Below are 19,836 nucleotides of genomic sequence, written 5' to 3'. Positions count from 1 at the left end.
ATGTCAGTTATTCAGTACTGACACCTGCTCACATGGCTATTTTGTTTCAAAACTAGCTTTTGCATCGATTAGTATCTGTAGTTTTGATCATACAACTTTAGTATCCAGGATTAAGTTTGCTTAATTTCTTCGCACAGTGTCCAAGTGTACCAGCAGAGGGCGCTCTTTCAGCCCGTGACACTATTGACATTAGTAAGACGTTTACTTTGAGGTAAAAAAAAAAAAAAGTCTCCTCACCACATGGAGTTTGAGAAGCCACAGGAAATGGGTTGTGCACACATGTATTTAGCTGTCATGTTTCACTCAGTGCTTCCTGTGTACAGTCACCTCAACCCAGCTCCACTTCACTCAGACGATCATCATGGGAGCGTCTTCATCTGGACTGCTGGACGAAGCTAAGGCCAGCCACATCAAAGGTACAAACACACCTGATATTTACATTTTAAAATGATTCTATTTGAAGGGACCATATTTTGCTGTTTTCTGATTTATGCTATAATGTTTAATCATCAAAAACATAAACATACCTGTCAAATAGAAAACACTCTGTTCCACCTTGTGATGTCATGTGGTAATACTGCTCCACTGTGTTTTTGTGTTTTTAAAAGCCATACATCTTCACTTGAGTCATTTGGATAATTTCAATTCTGGAATTGCCCATTTCTATTGAACTAAAATTAACAAGTTAGCTGCTAACTTGAAAACCACTGCTTCATGACATCACAAGGTGGAAAAGAGCATTTTGGACTTTAGAGATGTACAGACTAATAACAGACTATCAACAAATCAAATGTGTTACGTGTGAATGAAACAAACACAGCTCCGGGTCTGTTTTTCAGGAGGTAAAAGCATTATAACATGGCCGAAAGTTCACAAGAAACAATTTTGTGTAATATGGGTGCTTTAAATTAAAATTGCAATATAGAGCATCAGAGCTGGCAAAGGTCATTATGTAGAAGATTCACTTTATATGGTTTTCAACCAGTGTGACGGGGAACACTCGGCGCCCTGCCTTAAGATTTTGCCAGGTGTGATTAGGAAAAGTTCTGATTTGAGTAAAAATAATAAAGAGAAAAATGTAAGTACTTTTAGATATGAGTAACTTATAAGCTAGAAAAAATGTTGGAGTGTTTTGAGTAAACCTCTGAACCAATAGTGTACCACTTCATCTTTTCAAGTGTGCATATTATTATCAGTGAGTTTCAGAGTGATTCAAATTAAAATTTGTTGAGCATATCATTTTGAAAGAACAAAGTAACCAAAATGTTTACTAAAAACTACTGCTACTTCAGTAAAAATATTACTCAAGTCAAAGTAGTATGCTGCTAGAAAAGTACTCTAAAAAGTACAATTTATTTTAAAAAATGACTCAAGTAAGTATAAGTGACTATTCCCCACACGACAACACCTCCCAAATGGAACAAGAGAGGGATTTAATACAGACCTAAATACACACTCATATTTTATTTTATGATATTGCTTTTCTATGTGACTTTGAGCATTCCTATAGCGTTATCAGCTGAGCACTTCCTGTCTGTAATCTGTAGGAATGTAATTACTGCTATTTCCAACCATTACGCTGCCCCATCAGTTCAGCTCTGAGAACTGAGTCGCTGCGGTATGAGATCCAAAGGATAGCACTAAACAAACCACCCTGCTCTGTCCACTCATTCATTCATTTCACACACATTCATTTGGATTTTATACTACTTTTACACTACTACTACTTTATACTACTTTTGGATAGTTTTGGTATAGTTTATGTTGTATATTAATAAACTTGTGACTTTAAAATGCCAATATTAAGATATTTTTTGATGTCATCTTATTTCATTGCCATAATTATTTCCTCATCACAAACAAACCTGGAGATGCGTTTTGTTTCATTCACACGTCCTGCATATTTAAGCTGAGTTCTGTTCCAACTAATGATGTCATGTGGTAATACAGGACGTGCTCCACTGTGTTTTGAAAATGTGAAAGGAACCGTTAACTTGTAAACTACCACTTCATGACATCAGCAAAGTGGAGCAGAGCATTTTCAGCTTTGGAGATATAGAAAGATTAATTATAAAGGGTTACTCAAACATGTGGGAATGAAACAAAACACAACTCCAGGTCTGAATTCAATGAGGTAACAATTATAACACGGCTTAAAACTCAGAAAAATACAGTTTGTGTAATATAGGACCTTTAACAAAATAATTTCACACTACAATCAAGGATTAGAATTGATCTAAATGAGAAAGTCCATTTATAAGTGTATTTTGTTTTGTTTTGCAGGGCTGGTGGAGAGCTCCTTCCAGAGTTTCAGTGAGTTTTATCGTCAGCAGTATCCAGCAGCTTATTTCGGACACTTACAACAGGAGGTGGAGTCAAAGAAACAGGAAAGAGGACTGTTACTGACTCAAAGGGTGAGATAAGGACATGTCAGTCACACCACTGGACACTGTCAGTTCATACTATTGCAAACTAGAAAGGACAGGTCCTATGTGACGCTAAACTGACTCTTGTGAGCTTCAAGCCGTGTTATATTGTTTTTACCTCCTCAAAAACATCACTGGAGTTGTGCTTTGTTTCATTCACACGTTTGACTAATCCTGCATTTTTAGTCTGCATCCCCAAAGCTCAAAATGCTCTGTCCACCTTGTGATGTCATGTAGTGGTAAATTTCAAGTCAACAGATCCTTTTACCTTTTTAGTTCTGTAGAGAGCAGAAATTCCAGGCCTGAAATAATCCAAATGATTCTAGTGAAGGTGAATGGAGTTTAAAAACACAGTGGAGCACTTCCTGTATTAACACGACATCAGAACAGAGTGTTTTCCGTTTGAGAGAAGAACTTCTAAATAAATCTGCAGTGTTTGCATGTTAAACACGTGTGAATGAAACAAAACACAACTATGTTTTTGAGAAGGAAACAACATTGTAACAAATCAGTAAGCAAGATTTTGTCTAAAACCCAGTAATACAAAGACACACATCATGTGGATACTATGTAAAAAAAAAAAAAAAAAAAAAGAAGAAAAAAGTAGCTCCTGAATTTGCATTGTCTGAGAATGTTTTTATTATTTAATATTTCATAAATTTTAGGCACAAACATTTTTAAAGTGAGGGTATCTTATTTCCTGAGAAAGGAGGAAGTACATATTTAAAAGCAGCTTAGTTCCTAAATTTACAAATCCTTTGACACATCATCAGAATTCACACATACATGGGGCAATGAACGGGGGGAGACCACTGACAAACCATCAGCTCTCCACCTAACAGTCATCTAACGAAGCACATGGCTCTGTGTAACAACAGCACTCAGTGTTACAGTTCAGTGTGGACAGAGGAGACAGCGGGGGAGGGAGGGGGGGCTAACCGCTCTGGTGTCTTAGGGCCCAGAATTGGAACCTCTGCCTCTGCGGCCGCAATGGGCCTTCACTGGCTGCACTGTCGAATGCTTCACCATTGCTCTAGAAGGTCTTCTGAGATCTGCAAGATTTGCTGCCACATATGGGGCAAAAAGCCCCTTGCATGTCAAACGCCCATAGCTAACTCCTTAGCTCGGCTCTTGCACAGTCTCCATGGATATGGGAAAAACAAACAGTTCATTTCGCAAAATCCAACAGTCCCTCACTTGTGTCCTTTGAACTGCACATGCAGCACTTTTTAGTTGGTTTAAATCCCATGACAGGGTGTTAAAAACTAAGCTTAAAAAACTAAGTTTCAAAAACAGGTCAGTGTGTGAGGCAGGTAGCACAAAAGCAGCCGATCATCCATTGCCATTGTCCTAAGAGATAACACTATGTCATTTTTGGAAAATAATACTGAATACTGTAATGAAATGTGTTGCTGAAATGTTGTTGTGTCATTCTGCCAGGCACTTCACTTGCATCATATTTCTTTGTCATGATGCTTATCAGGTCATTCAACACAAATATGTATGAAGACACTTTAAGAATGTGTTTGTTGTTTCCAGCCTCGGCCGGATCCTGAAGATGTGCTGTTCCAGGGCAAAGCCAGGTTCTCCTCTTGGGACGACCGCAAAGGCAAAGAGAAATACGTGGTGCTCAAGAAAAACTACAGTGTGGAAATACACGAGAGCCAAGAGGTGACCAGAGTGCAGACAGTTTACAACATGACAGTAAATGACTTGATGCATGTTGTTTGATTAGTGCTACATGGTGATCACACAGCTTTGGTTGTCACGGTGATGTGTTAGCTTTTCTTGCTATGAAAAGGCCTTTTGGCTGTTTTTTTGTTTTATTTTATGGTTTAAGTTGAGATAGGTAGGTAGGTGTGGGAAACATTTGTTACAAGGTGCTCTGCACAACTTTTCTAGTGGAGGGTCACCTACTTACTTGTCTCCATGGAGATGTTATTGCTTTCCCTGGAATGTTTCATGGTATGACATTAAACATATCTACATTTATTCATTACGGGTGTTTCAGTTGCTCGAAAATATCTCATTGTAATAATTTCTTCTGACAATAGGGGCGCCTCTTCACAGCTCTGAATTGTAATGTAGCGTAGTGCTGTAGTGCTCCACTAGAAATGTTACGCAGTATACCTTTAAAGTTACTTTAGCTAGCATTTTCTTCACCTTAACATAATCTTGTTCCTAAACCTCACCAAACTCTAACCTTTGCCACTTGTCTAACACTAACTTCAACCATAACCTGTCTCTAAGTTTAAAATAATGTCTTGTTTTGTATATAGACTTTTCTTCGAGGCGCTGCTGCCAAACTGGTCCTTCAGCCAGTAGGGGGCACTGCACTGATCTCTGAGCATGAAGCCCAAACTCTACTGGACCAAGCGTGTTCTGGAGTTCTCAATGGTGCGTATTTGAAGTACAGTTACAACGTGTGCACTGAGTTCACAAAGACTGGGGTGACAATATTTATTTTACAACAGATACATTTACTTGACGAACATTTTGAAAGGAAAAAAAAGTACTGTTAAGAATACTTTATAATATACACATAAATATAATGACTAAATATGTGCTTGTGTCTGATTATATAGTTATAATCTGTAACACCCGTGGATCATTATATTATAATTTGGACATTTTAAATCACAATAGTGGTCTAAAACGACTTAATAAAAGAAACAAGTCCTCTGACTTCTGCATTGGAAAACCACGGTACTCAATGGGAGCTAACGTCACCATAAACGTCATCACAACAAAGAGCCATGAAGCTGTCTGCTCCTCCAGTGGATATCTGCAGATCACGTCAGCAAGTAGCAGATGTTTGTATCCGCAACGCTGCGGAATCCCACGCCTACCATCGATTAATTAAGAATTCAGATTAAGAAATTAAATTAAGAAAATCAAATTTCAGAATGACAAAAGTACAGAGCAGTGGATGTAAACCGGGGATGGTGAAAATGAGAGTATAGCATCTTGAAACTAAGCTACTACAGATTTTTTAAACATGTACAAATCACTTCAGAACAACTTTGAGTGAGCAAATGGTGAAAGGAAACAACTGTAACACGGTTAAATGCTCCATAAAGTCGATTTTGCATAATGCTTTAATGAAAAAAAAAGACAAAAAAAGTTGGATAATATTGTAATATTTAATACTTTACAATAATTTGGGTGCATCTTTAAACAAAAATGGCCTTCTTTCATTTGCAGTTAGCACACACAGTTTTCAGTAGCTAACTAACTGATCGTTGTTTTTCATTGTCGTCAGGACTGAAGGAGGACTCGTCTGGGGCCAGCTCGTCTCCTGAGGGCTTTGCTGTGCTCTTACACCTGCCTCACACCGCCCTCTACCGCTTCCTGTTTCAAAATGAGAGCGAGCAACATCACTTCCTGTCTGCCCTCCAGTCGTGCATCCGACACCATTGCCTGGGTAACCACAAACATGCACCTACATTGTGTTACGCAAATGCACCAATGAGTTGATCTTTGTTTATAGCAGTTGCTATAGAGATTTAAAAAAAAAGTACTTCCTGTGATCAGAAACAAATTCTTTTACTAATTGGAGTCAATGGCTCTTCTCAGTAACATTAAAAATGAAGGAACATCTTATTTAGAAGATATAGAATAAGTCCAAACCAAAAAGCGCCAATGGTTTAAAGAAAACATATTGTGCTTGTGTCTGTTATATCGTTATAATCTATGATATATATCTATAATGTGGGTCATTATGCTATAATTTGGATGAAAAAATGTGGTGTCCAATGGGTGCCAATACCTCCAATGGATATCTGCAGTTTTGTTTTTTGTTTTTTCAATTTTGGTTCAAAATTATCATAACAACATTGCCAAAACCTGCATGTATCGCAGATTAAGAAAATAAAATTGGAGAATGAAGTAAGTACAGAACAGTGGGCATGTACTAGCACCAGTGAAAACGGGGGTTGAATGGAACAATGACGTCTTGAATATGAAAGTTTAAAGATTACTCAAACATGTGTGAATCACACTAAATATAACTTCGAGAGGGTAAATGGTAAGGGGAAAAGCTCTAAAATGTCAATTTTTGCATCATAGGTCTGCTTGAAAATAAAAACACAGTAAATATGTCCAGTAAATCCGACTGAACTAAAGAATCATTTTATTTTGCTTCCATTGCAGAAAAGACACAGCCTATAATACAGAAAGAAATTGCTCAAAATGAAAAACTATTGGACAAGTTTTCTATGAGACACTTTTATTAAGATTAAAATGTATTATATTTTAACCATAAAATAAATATGGCCTGCTGTTGGGGTTTACATATAATCAGCTTGAACAGGACGTGATCTCAGCCCCACAGCTTTAATGGTGTGATTTTAGATATGTGCTACAAACCACAGCGCTATGCACAATCTGAAAATGAAGGCCTAAAAAATACAAATAATTGAACTGATTACAACCTTGTGCTGTAATGTGCACATATACTGAAGCATCCAAACTACATATTATTTGATTGAGAATAGACTTAAGATAAACCAATTCACTATTTGAGGTTTTGAGAATGAAAATGTTTATGATGAAATCTTCCTGCTTTTCGTATGATCAAAATACTAATGTGGTCATCCAGCTACTTTCTGTTCCTCAGACAGTCATGAAATGAAATGAGTCAAAGGAAATTAGCACATTTTTCAAAAGAACTGACTGAATTTTATGTTGACTAACTACTAATCATGTCAAATGCAGTGTTTTTAAAGAAAGGGTACTATGCAAAATCGATTTCTACCATGTTATAATGTAATTCCCTCATCAAAAACACACCTGAAGTGGTTTTAGTTGTCATCCGTGCATGGTTGAATCATTTAGCAATCTCCCTTGGACCCTATTCGAGCCCTCCTTACGGTTAGCTATAAGATTCTGTCTACGTCCCTCATGCTCCCACACGACTGTTCTCCATAAATATACAAAAACATGACACAAAACTATTCACAACAACTTGACAAACCTGATACAATGTGCAGTAGTTTTATTTGGTTTGATAGCACTCTGATTAGGGAGTGACTTAGCATGGAGAGCAAGAGAGACTCAACTTATAAGGCATGTTAGGGTCATTCCACGCCACCTCTCCGAATGCCCCCGCACAACCATATTAGATTTGACTGAAAAAATTGTAGGAGTTTCACACAAAAAATATTTCGTCAGCTTCCTCCTGACCTGTTTTGAGCAGAGTTTTCCAAGGAACCACTTTCAGATTGCTAAAAAACTATTTAAGGTTGGTCCGTCAAATGTTCAAGGGTTAAAATTTAGCAAATGTACTTGTAGAATCTGGACTTTTACACATGTGCTTTTGATTTATCACAGTTTTCTAGAGGCTTAAATTTGCTCGAAAATTCAACTTTTCAAATGAAGGACTGTGTAAAGTGCAATTTCAAAGACAGAGGTTTGATATTGAACAAACACCTTCCCACACAGGCTGTGAACTTTGTATTTTAGCTAAGAAAACACTTATATTAAATAGTTTTTTAGATACAGCAATCTGAAAGTGGCTTCTTGGAAAACTCTGCTCAAAACAGGTCAGGGGAGAGTTGACAAAATATTTTTTAATGACAAAACTATAAAGAGTTGGGAGCTAAAATTTGGGACTTTTCCTTTTGGAAAGTGTGTGAACCTCCTAGAATTGTTTCAGTCAAATCTGAGCTGGTTGAGCAGGCCATTCGGAGATTTGGTGTGGAATGACCCGTTAATAAGTTGTCTTGAGAGTAAGTTGTCACTGAGTATAGCATTTTTGAAACAGTAAAAAGGTAACATGGTGATCTGTGCCACCTGCTTGTCTCCATGGAGATGCCATTGTTTTGTCTGGAATATTTCACCATATGATATTAAACCTTTTTTATTTTCATGGAGACCAAACCAGACTAAGTTACAAATCATATCTGTGGAGAGGCGATCCTGCTCACAGTCAGAATGTTTGTTTTTCTCTGTGTTTTTGAGCTATAAAACCACCTGTAATTGAATAAATGTAAGGTAGAGCTGTTTAAAGTCATACTGTGGAACATTCCAGGCAGAGCAGTGACATACACAGAAACAAGCAGGTGACAAACTCCCAACCAAAAGTTCCATAGTGCAGCTTTAAGTAAACTTGTCAGGCCATTTACGATGTGGACTCAAGCACACTTACTGTATATTTAGAGTATGTTCTTTCCAAAGATCCATGGTCTGATGCGTCCTACGAGAGCCAAGCCTTCATCCACGCTCTGCGCCTTTACCGACAACAAAAGAACTGCTATGAATGCTGGGAAATACTGCTGGGCTCTGAAGAACAAGTCAGTTTTTGTTATTACCATATCATAACTCATAAGTCACTCACACTCTGGGTTTCCGTTGACCTCTGGTGTGTATTTACAATAACAGGTGCTGGCTGCCCAGTTTATGGAGGAAGTGTTGCCGTGGTTACAGAGCCAGCTACAAAACAAAGTGAAAGGCAAGAAGACAGAGAGGATTCGACTGTGGTTAGCAGTAAGTGACAGGAACCTCTCTATCTCCTGGACTGCAGGCCTGTGTATTGAAATCATATAGAGCTGAGGATAACCTCATCATCACAGCTTAGAATTTTCTGGTAGCGTAAAGGGCCCATATTAATATTACGGTACTTTCTGATTTATGATGTAATGTTGTTTCCTCATCAAAAACAGATCTGGAGTTGTGTTTTGTTTCATTTGCGCATTTTTAACACACAAACTCTGCATATTTAGACTGAGTTCTTCTCTCATACAGAAAACACTCTGTTCCACCTTGTGATGTCATATCATAATAGCGTACAGAAAGTGCAACACTGAATCGAATAAAATATCATATTATGTTAAATAAGTAATAAAACCTTTACTCGAATATTGAATATTGCCACTCTCTACTGAACTAACAAAAGTAACACCAAAGGCTACAATTGAACAAAAGGTAAAAGGAGCTGTTCACTTGAAAACTATCACTTCATGACATCATAAAATGGAGCATAGCATTTTAAGCTTTGAAGATGTGAACAGACTAATGATAAAGGATTACTCAAACATGTGTGAATGAAACAAAACACAAGTCTAGGTCTGTTTTTAAGGTGGTAACAACATTATAACATGGCCTAAAGCTCATAAGAGTCAGTTTTGTGTAAGATAAAACCTTTAATGTTGAACCAATGATGGATAGTAAGATACTGAATATAACATTTTGCATTTAGGGTTTCAGCCCACGTGTCTTTAAAAAGTTGTACATTGGTTTATGTGTCAGCGGACGCTCTTCTATTGATAGCGTTTCCTGTGGTGCAGCTGCAAGTATCTGACACAAAGTACTGCTCATGGTTGTATCTGTCCTAATGGGCTCAATAAAATGAAGCAATACCATTACACAGTAAAACCTGGCACAAGTGGTTTGTGCATGGCTGCACATCACTGACTTCACCACAACTCTGAGGTAACTGCCACATTTAGGTCATTTACCAAGGTATTTTCGTAAAGGAAGGGATGGATTGTTTGTCACAACTCTATTTATGTTTTCAATGAGGAAACAACTTTATTACAGCTCAGAAAATAGGTCCTTTACATTTCTAAATATGACTTATATGTGTCCCAGAGACGAGGTAAACATGTTCAAATCAAATATAGCTTTTACTGATAACAACTGGACTTGGACAAGAAGTTTGTTTTAATTTAGTGTTTGTTTCTCAAGACGATTATTGTATCCAAAACCAGAATGAGCCTCACATGTGTCTTTGATTTGAGTTTCATTTGGGTTCTTAGTTTCAATTAGGGATGTAACAATAACCAAAATATCATAATATTGTATCATCAAAAGTCTCACAATAATATCATGGGCTGTCTCAATATATAGAATCACAAGTTATTTTGCTTAAATGCATAGTTTTATAGTAGCAACAGCTTATAAACATCAGGAACTACATATCCCATGATTCATTTCAGTGCAAACAACATGAAACACAACATGTTTTTGACTTGTATTTTTGGGATTATGACAGGAATGATTCACACCAAAAACTTGTCATGGTATTTTAAAAGCAAATAACTGTCCCATTTTTAATTATTACCCTCTTCAAAATATCATAATAAATATCGTACCGTGAGATGCATATCGTGATAATATCGTACTGTGAGATTTGGATATTGTTACATCCCTAGAATATGACAATAAATGTTGTAGCAAATGACTGGTCAAAGCATAATGTCAGTCTTGTTATTATGTAGAATGTCATAATATCGCGAGCTTTCCCGCGATATCGCAACAAATTTTGTACTGTGAGGTTCATACCATGACAATATCGTATCGTGAGACTTTGATATCGTTACCCTCCTAGTTTCAAAACTGAACAGGAAGGGCTCTCTCTGATCTGAATCCTTGCTACTTAAACCTCATCACCTGCAGCAAGTCATAAACCAATAGCCTCTGCAGCTCTTTGAGAGAATTCTGGAGGTTCTGAGCTTTCACGTGAGGTATACACTGAGAAGGAGAAAAACTGTGTCCTCCGTCTTCAGGTCAAGTTCAGTCGTGATTGTTGTAGCCTACTTTTTCGAAACCAGTATGACCGCGAGCTACATTCTCTGCCTTTAACTGATGGTAGATTATATTCTGAGGTCGACACTTGGTCTGTTTACTTTACATTTTCCCATGTAGTTGTTAAGTTACTCTCTCATCAATCACTGCTCCAAAAATGCACAAGTAGTTAAAGGTTCTGTATTACACAAAATGGATTTGTGTGAGCTTTAAGCCATGTTGCAATGTGGTTACTTCCCCAAAAACAGACCTGGAGTTGTTTTTGGTTCATTCACACATGTTTGAGTAACTCTGCATTATTATTGTCAGCATAATCCACGCTCTTTTGTCGTGTAGTGATCGTTTTCAAATTAACAGCTACCCTTTAACTTTAGTTCAGTAGAAACGGCAAATTCCAAGGCTGAGCTCCTTCAAATGATTCCAGTGAAGGTGCATGGAGTTTTTTTTTTTTTATTTATTAAGGACAACAGAATATAACATTTAAAAAAAAATACAATGATCAACATTTAATAATTACAATAATCAGCTTAAAACAAAAGACAAAAACATATAGCAACACCCACAACAAATACAAAACAACAACAAAAACAAAAAACCCCCATTTCCTTCCGACCACACACACTAACACAAATCTGGCCAAATTAAACAAAAGTAATATGGTAGTGCAACATAAACACACCGCTACATTGACACACTGTGGCCAATTCACAACTGAAATTCCTTTTCTCTCTTTTTCTTCCTTTTTATTTCCTCTCTTTCTCCCTTTTCCCTCTCCCATTTTTAAATAAAAAAAAAGAAAATTGTCCCTATACTTAAACCAGTGTTATTTTCACCATCATCATTTCCTTTCATAATTTTTTGTCATTTATTACATACTCAAATCATAATTTTAAAGGCATTTCCCCCCACCCCCATTTTTAAATACATTTTTAGTCCCTATACTTAAACTAATATTATTTTCACCATCATCATTTTCTCTATTCTTTTTTTGTCTTTTATTACAAACCCAAATCATAACCCAAATCAAAATTAAAGGCACTTTTTTTCTTCACCATTTTTAAATACATTTTTAGTCCCTATAATTAAACCAATATTATTTTCACCATCATCATTTTCCTTCATCATCTTTCACTATTCGTCACAATCTCAAAGCATAATCCTTAAGGCATTTCTTTTTATTTATTTATTTGCATGGAGTTTAAAAACACAGTGGCACTTCTTGTATCACCACATGACGAGGTGCAACAGAGTGTTTTCCGTTTGAGAGAACAACTCAGCGTAAATGTGCAGGGTTTGTGTGTGAAACGTGTGAATGAAACAAAACACAACTCCAGGTCTGTTTGTGATGAGAAACCACATTATAACATAGATCAGAATATATGGGCTCTTTAAATATTCTAGTAGTGTGACATGGGTGGTGTGTGTGTTGTCAGACGGTGCACGCGGCGTACAGCGTGGTGTTGGAGCAGCTGAAGCCCGCTCTGGAGGCTCTAAGGGCGGAGTCTGGAGCGTCTGCCTCAGCCAATCAAGGTCTGGTCAGAGCCAACCTGGACCAGATCACTGCATCTCAGAGCTTTCTACTCGACAAGATCCAAGGTACCACGCAACTACTACGGTGAAAAATGAGTTGCCAATTTAAAACAAAATATAACATCTTCTGAATGGGGAAAAAATCCTCAAAATGAAAAAAACAAAACAAAACAGGAAACTGAATGAAAAGTGTTCATTTTGAGGTCATTTTGTGAAAATTTTAGAAGCAAAAGTAGGAAATTTCAATTCAGTGTGCTCCAAAAAGTACATTTTAACTGCTATTTTATCTCGTTATTTTATCATTGAGAAATTCTGGTTTCCTAAAGCTGGTCACAAACTAGAGGAATTTGATCTGTAACTCAATGTGAATGAAAGAGAATGGGGTCAGTAATTGTAAATAATTGTCTAATTGTGATATTTTATCTTTATCTGATATTATTATCAGAATAGTAACACTAAAATGTAATTTTTTTTAAATCTATTTATTTTCTCAAAATATTTTTTAATTTCTAATTCCTCCACTCAGCCGTACACCAGCAGATGTAGTTCTTGCGCCCTCTGCTGGCATTTTGTTTCAAGACATTTAATAATGAAGCTATTTATCAGAGGTGGGACTTGCAAGTTGTGACTTGGACTCAAGTCAGACTTGAGTCACTGTTTTTAGGACTTGAGACTTGACTTGATAAAGTGGACTAAGACTTGGGACTCCACTTGGACTTGAAGGTCAGTGACTTGGGACTTGACTTGGACTTGTAGCCTGTGATTTGAGAAGACTTAAGAAGCACTTTTAAATCTGAATTCTTTCTATTCTGACTGATTCTGATTCACACTAAGATCTAATCCAGACATTTAAAAAGGAAAAATGAACATTTCTACAACTCTTATATACTCTATAAATACTCATAAATATACTATGATTTTTAAAGTACAATTTAGTTTAAAATTCATATAATTTCCAAAAATCTAAGATATATTTGGAACTTTGGTTTAAAGACTTGAAATGACTTGAAGCTCAAAGCAGACAACTTGGACTTGACTTGGACTTATGGACCAGTGACTTGACACACGACTTGGACTTGCCTGTATTTGACTTGGGACTTGACTTGGACTTGAGGTCAAAGACTTGAGACTTACTTGAAACTTGCAAAACAACGACTTGGTCCAACCTCTGCTATTTATAGTTCCACATGTAATTTTAAGTTAAGGTACAGGCAATACCTAAAATGGGATAAATAATATTCAGTAGCCTTCTGTCAGGTTGACTGAGCTGTAAATGTTGCTGTGTTTTCAGGTTGTGTGAGGGAGGAAGCTGAACGTGTGTGCAGTGAGTTCATTTCTCCATACCTACCCTCAGTCCTGGAGGCTCTGACTGAAAACATCGGGCCGGCCCTCAAAGAGATGAGACAGACTCTACAGGCTCAGATAGACTCTGCTCTGGAAGAGGGAGGAGGAGGAACCCAAGTCACCAAGAAGGTAAGCAAGCATGGATCGAAATGTTCCATACAAGGTGAACGGTGAGGATATGGACATCTGGACGTTCAAGTATAGACCTGTGCGGAGTAGGATTGTCAAAAGGATTGAAAATCTGATAAAAATCAATACTAAAACTAGTATTCAAACTAGATATTCATTTGAGCAGGTACTGATACTAAAAAGTCCCATTCACAGGACAGAAATGAAGCTTTCCTGAATGTCTTTAGAATATGGTAAACACCCATGGACCACTATGCACCCTACCTGGACCACTGAAGGGATTACACACATATAAGGCCACACGGTAAAGAAAGTGTCAGTATAGAAATAGAGTTTGTCACGTACTGACACATACATTATATCTGTACTGGGGCAAGACACTTTAATATTCCCTCATCCATTTTGGTTAATTACTCGTCATTGGAAGCTTTGTCAAAAATCCTCAAGTACTACTACTTCAAAATTATTTTGCTTGAATCACACATGTTAAATACAGTGTGAAATACAATATATTTTTTTATTAATTCAATTAAATTAATTAATATTCCCTGAGTAAATGTAACTGACTTCTATAAATGTTTAGCTTCAGATTTAGTTGAAAAAAGTGCACTATAGTCCTGTTATTAATATTCACAGCAGCAGCTCAGTGCTTTGGTAAAACATGAACATTTAGTGATATTTTGACAGCATATGTTTTTTTCTGCTTCAGGTCTCTTCACTGACTACTACAGGTCTGGAGAAGTGTTACCAACAGGTGGAGAGGCTGAAGGAGGACCTGTCTGGCCTTCGACAGAGATTTGAGCTGAGCAGCACGGAGCGGCTGGTCCTCTGGGCACATCTGGACATGGAGAAGGTACAGTGTACAGTGTGCTCATGCTCACAGCTCTAATAGACCCTTTCCACCTCAGTGAACATGTGCTAAAGTCATCCTGTGCTCCAGCTGCTGGACAGTGCCGTCTACACGTTTGAGCTGTTCCTCCGGACCTCAGCCAGACTGCAGCCGGACCAGTACAGTGTGAAGACAGACCGCGCCAAGGAGAGAGTGCTCAAGGTAAATGCAAAACCAAATGCTATTTAACTATTCACACATGTGTGCAGAGTTTACTCAGTGTTTTTTCAATGATTATGTAACATTTAAATTAGCTTGTACTTTTTTCTTTTATAAGAGTAAAACTACTGCTCCTTTATTGTGATGTGATGGATTACAGTACATTTTAACCAAATGCACCTGGTCCACTCTAGATAAACATAGCTGTCTGAGTTGATCTGGGATGGCTCTCACTGAATGTGTTTGAGAAAAGAACAACACGACTAATATTTGAATATGAACCTGGTCAGAGCGTCACAACAGTGGAACAAGTGGAGAAATTAAACTTGCTATATCCATTTGAGAGAAAAGCACAGCTGTCTTTCCCATCCACAAATGCACAAAATGAAGTACGTCCCTCAGTGACACCAAGTTTGTTTTGGTTCACTTGGGTGCTTTGCCTTTAGCTTCCACCCAAACTACAACACTGCCCCGTGATTGATCTGAATGGTTCACCGGGCAATCGCAACAGCTGGAGCCAGTTCATCTTGCTGGCTAGATTACTAAAAAAGTGTAAGACAAAAGAAAGTTAACTTAATATAAGCCTTTATTTTGTGTGTACCACCATGTTGTGTGCTGAGCAGCAGTTGGACTATGACAGCAGACTGGTGCAGAAGAGACTGTACGAGGAGGCCCTGCTGCAAATCACCCTCCCCACACTGACCCGCAGAGTGGACAGCTCCTGGAAAAATGTGAGGACACAACTAAACACTAAAACAACTGTAACTAAACATTTAAAACAACTGTAATTAACTACTAAACCAACTATATTATGTTAAGAAGTTAAGCCTGATGTAGTCTGTAACGTCGTGTGCTCTGTGCTTCCAGGAGCTGCAGCAGTTTGAACAGTATATCTTTTCAGACTTCAGCAGCTTCCTCCTGGTTCAGAACGTGTACCAAGACGTGCTAACGAACCTCCTCACCCAAGAGATACAAAAAGGTAAATGATGACTGTATTGCTTAAACTTGTGCTTTGTAACTTTTCTGTTGGAGGGTCAGCTGCCAGCTTCTCTCCATGGAGACATTTATCACATGAAACATCCATCTCTATAGAAACAAGTACTTTTTCTAGTCATTTTAGGCCCCATCCACACTAGTACATATTTGAGTGATTTTGGTTGTGGATGCAGTGTTCGTTCACACTAATCTGATTGAAAACGGCTCCAGAGACGGAACGATCTGGTGCCTCCAGCTCCCACGAATTCATCTGAGTACAGATCTGATCTGGCACTGTGTGTTCACCTGAAACCACTGATACACTGATGTAGGTCTATGCACTGCAAAGTAATTCACCGCCAAAACACTAAGAGGCTAGAATATATGTTCATTCATATATACGGTCTGTGTGTACAACCTGCAGACGTATAATCTCTGAAAACTTTAACATGAACCATCTCCAACGTGATAGAAGCACAGAACAGACTCACCATCAGCAGAACACCCCTCTGTCACAGAAAGAACACTCAGATTCCACTGAGTCGTGTCCTTTAGTCCGACAGAAGCTGAACCACATCAGCGCACAATAGTGAGCTGTTTTTTGAGCGCTTAGTTTATGCAAATGAGCCATGTGGTTTTAAGTTTTGTTTCTGTAAAACATAAACAAATATGCTCAAAGCTGTGTGGATAGGGAAGACTTGCGGACACAGAAACGACGTGTCTGGAGTAGGGATGGGCATTCGATGAAATTTTCTTAATCGATCGTCGGAAGAATTAACGATCGATTATCGATTAATCATTAACGTGTTTATATTAAAATGATCATCATTATTATTACTATCTGCACTACTAATCTGCAAAAATAAATTCAACTTTATGACATATAAACCGTAACCACTCTAGAGCCACATCTGCTGTTTGACATTATAATGTGTTTAATTCAGTTTTGTGCAACTCTCACAGAAACGAAACTTAAAACCGCATCGCTAATTTGTAGAAACTAAGCGAAGATAAAACTACAGCTCTTGTGTCGCTGATGCGGTTCAATTTCTGTCGGATTAAAAGACATGACTCAGTGGAATACAGGTTAGTGTGACCAGATTTGCGTTTGTCAAAACCAGGACACCGTACGGGGGGAGGGAGGTGGGGACTCATCATCCACATTGCGTTTCTCTCACCTGGCAAAACTTTTTCCCACTGGACACCGAAACATATGTGCTGCTTTGTACACTGTGCACATGGACTCACACTTGTCCCGAACACAACGGAAAGCGTGGAATTTCTTGTACAAATCATCGTTAAATACACATTTGCGTTGCAGACTGACCGACTGTTTGTGTCTCGCTCCTTCTGAGTGCAGAGACACATGTACAGACCTGTTTGGTCACGCTACACACAAGCAACCTACATTCGGTTTGTCGATTAAAATGAACGTAATCGATGAAATTCTTAATGATCAATTATCGATTAATCGATTAATCATGCCCATCCCTAGTCTGGATGCGGATCGTTTCCGATACGGTGATACAGTGATTCATTTCAGTGTAAACGTGACCTAAGTTATTTTGTCAGGAATCAGGATTAAAACCTTTGGTCTCACACCTGATAACTTTACAACAGTGGCTCGTCAAAACAGGAATCATATCATTTTCTGTATTTTCAAATGCTGTGTATTTGCAGATATTACTCTCAAAAACATAACTTGACTTGTATGTACATTTTGGAAGCCTACAGTTTTAAAAGGATATGTGGCAGTCTTATCATGTGAAGTTGGTTTAATTTTGGATTAAACACCGGTGATGGCAACTCATTTATCTTACTGGGTTTATTTTGATCAGCTTACTCTTTGTACCATTCCCAATCCAGAAGAGTTTTGACAGGAGTGAAAGGGCATCTGAATCGACGCCAACATTGTCCGAATTTTGAACAAATATATATAAAGTAGAGATTCTGAGTACTTTTCCATTTCTGATTTAATGTTATTTTTGTGTTGACTTTTATCTGACATCTTATATCTCAATTGTTTTTGCAGTTCTCCAGGAAGCCATGTCCAAAACCAGCAGCAACCTGTTACTGGACACATCCGACCTGGCCATTAGTCAGTACAGCCTTTTGGGACAGACCTCCATCTCATCCACACCAAGCAATCCAGAACTCCAAGCCTTGGAAGTCCCTCCAACTATTCCCAAAAGTGCTCCAGATTCAGACAAAAATCCAACTGTAGAACCAGAGAGAGAAATTGTTCCACCTGTTATTGTGGTAACCGAGGATACCAACGAAACTCCATCTGATCCCGTCATGGACTTGCTCAAATATGAATCTTCAGACTCGGAATCAGTCAAAATGTGGGAGGAAAATTCCGATAACGATCCACTGGAAGTCCTTGAATCCTTGACAAGTTTCGAAGACGCTCTCGATGAAGTTCCGCAAAACGATACGCCAGAAATTGAAATCGAATTCCAAGTGTGAAGATGTACAAAAGTTACCAGACGATTCCGATGTCAGCCAATCTTTACAGACTACGGAATCACCAAAGTCCGAAGAAGAATTTCCCATGAAAATTACTCTTGAGACTTTGAGTGAAGCTATAGTTTGCGTTGCTACAGAACCATTACAACAACAATCCACCTGATAAAGCTGTCTACATAAAGGGGTCTGTTATGGAAAACTGGAAATGTGAAGAAGAAAAAATAAGCAATGACCACTCACTTCCCGTTGATGGTGCTGTGGGTTCAAAGAAAGAGGAAGCAATTACCAGTAGTGATGAAGTTGTTGAACCAGCTATGGACAAAAATGATGAAAATGTGGCCAAAGAAGAAAAAACTGATAATTTCAGTAATAATACAAATATGGAGGAAGGACTTGTCAGCTCTGAGCCAACAGAAATACAAGAAGAGGATAGTGCTGAGCAGTCGCTGGACAGTGTGGCTGGCATTCGAGACCTGGTCGTTGAGGTAACAGAGGTGGAGGTGATGATAAGTCCATGTCCAGACAACACTGAATAAAACTACCATGTTGTATATTAATAAATAACATTATTGTGAATGTGTATTTCAATCAATGGTAAGAACAATTTTGCTTGGAAAACCTACGATTGTTTTTAAATTGTTGGACAGTTTTGTAATGTTTTTTAATGAAAATAAAGGGTTTTTTTTTTGCATTATGGTCAGATTGTCTTTACTGCTTGAATGAGCTATGTAACTTTGCAACTGTCCTACACAGGTAGTGACTGTAATACATGCATCACGAATTTCGGACTTCCGGTCATCACGCAATGCATACTAGGAAGGATTTTCTGAAAAAGTGAGCATCAAATCGCCATGTTTGTTTTCCCAGTGGGATGTGTCTATTGTCAAAGTCGATCTTTTCAAGTCTTTTGAACCATGTCACTTTTGTTTCTGGTTCTGATATTGTCATATTTTAGTTTTGGGATTCGGACATTGTAATTGTGTGGTTGTTGGATCCTAACAGCGGAAAACGGCTCGAGAAATTTGCTTGCGAACTTCATAACTGCAAAGAGAATCAGATGTGTGTGACTCAAACCTCTGTTCAAACTGTTTCTCTTCCCAACAGAACTGAAAAATAGTGAAAGGTGAAGGCGATGGGCAAGATTGATCCACAGGAAGGACCAAAAAGGAAACATTTGACTGTCTAAATCATCCAGAGTTTGCAGAGAACATTTTGTATGTGGAGCGCCAACAAAACAAAACCCCGGTCCCTCACTCCAGCCTGGTTATGAATTTAAAAAGTCAACGCCAAAGTGAAAGGCACCAGCTGTTCACCAGGAAACACCTTCCACTGCAAAGAGACCAAGACGTGATGTTGCTGTAAAACCACAAGAACAAGAAAGTGTGAGCT

General features: G+C 38.0%; 1 protein-coding gene across 1 annotated transcript; it reads left to right on the top strand.

The window, feature by feature from the left end:
* The first annotated feature begins 265 nt into the window (after nucleotides 1-265).
* Nucleotides 266-18,749, top strand: niban1b (niban apoptosis regulator 1b). Its single transcript, XM_020917260.2, has 14 exons — nucleotides 266-416; nucleotides 2,284-2,414; nucleotides 3,966-4,097; nucleotides 4,706-4,823; nucleotides 5,689-5,850; nucleotides 8,604-8,719; nucleotides 8,808-8,912; nucleotides 12,386-12,548; nucleotides 13,774-13,955; nucleotides 14,665-14,808; nucleotides 14,896-15,006; nucleotides 15,627-15,734; nucleotides 15,871-15,982; nucleotides 18,011-18,749. The coding sequence occupies exons 1-14, from the start codon at nucleotides 362-364 to the stop codon at nucleotides 18,445-18,447; spliced, it is 2,076 nt and encodes a 691-aa protein (XP_020772919.2). The 5' UTR covers nucleotides 266-361; the 3' UTR covers nucleotides 18,448-18,749.
* The last annotated feature ends 1,087 nt before the right edge of the window (nucleotides 18,750-19,836 follow it).

This window comes from Boleophthalmus pectinirostris, unplaced genomic scaffold (assembly GCF_026225935.1).
Source record: "Boleophthalmus pectinirostris isolate CB_2022bp ecotype Guang Dong unplaced genomic scaffold, ASM2622593v1 HiC_scaffold_16, whole genome shotgun sequence".
In the NCBI taxonomy this organism is placed as follows: Eukaryota; Metazoa; Chordata; class Actinopteri; order Gobiiformes; family Gobiidae; genus Boleophthalmus; species Boleophthalmus pectinirostris.
Note: the sequence above shows the minus strand (reverse complement) of the source record. Positions and strands in the feature narration are given on the sequence as shown.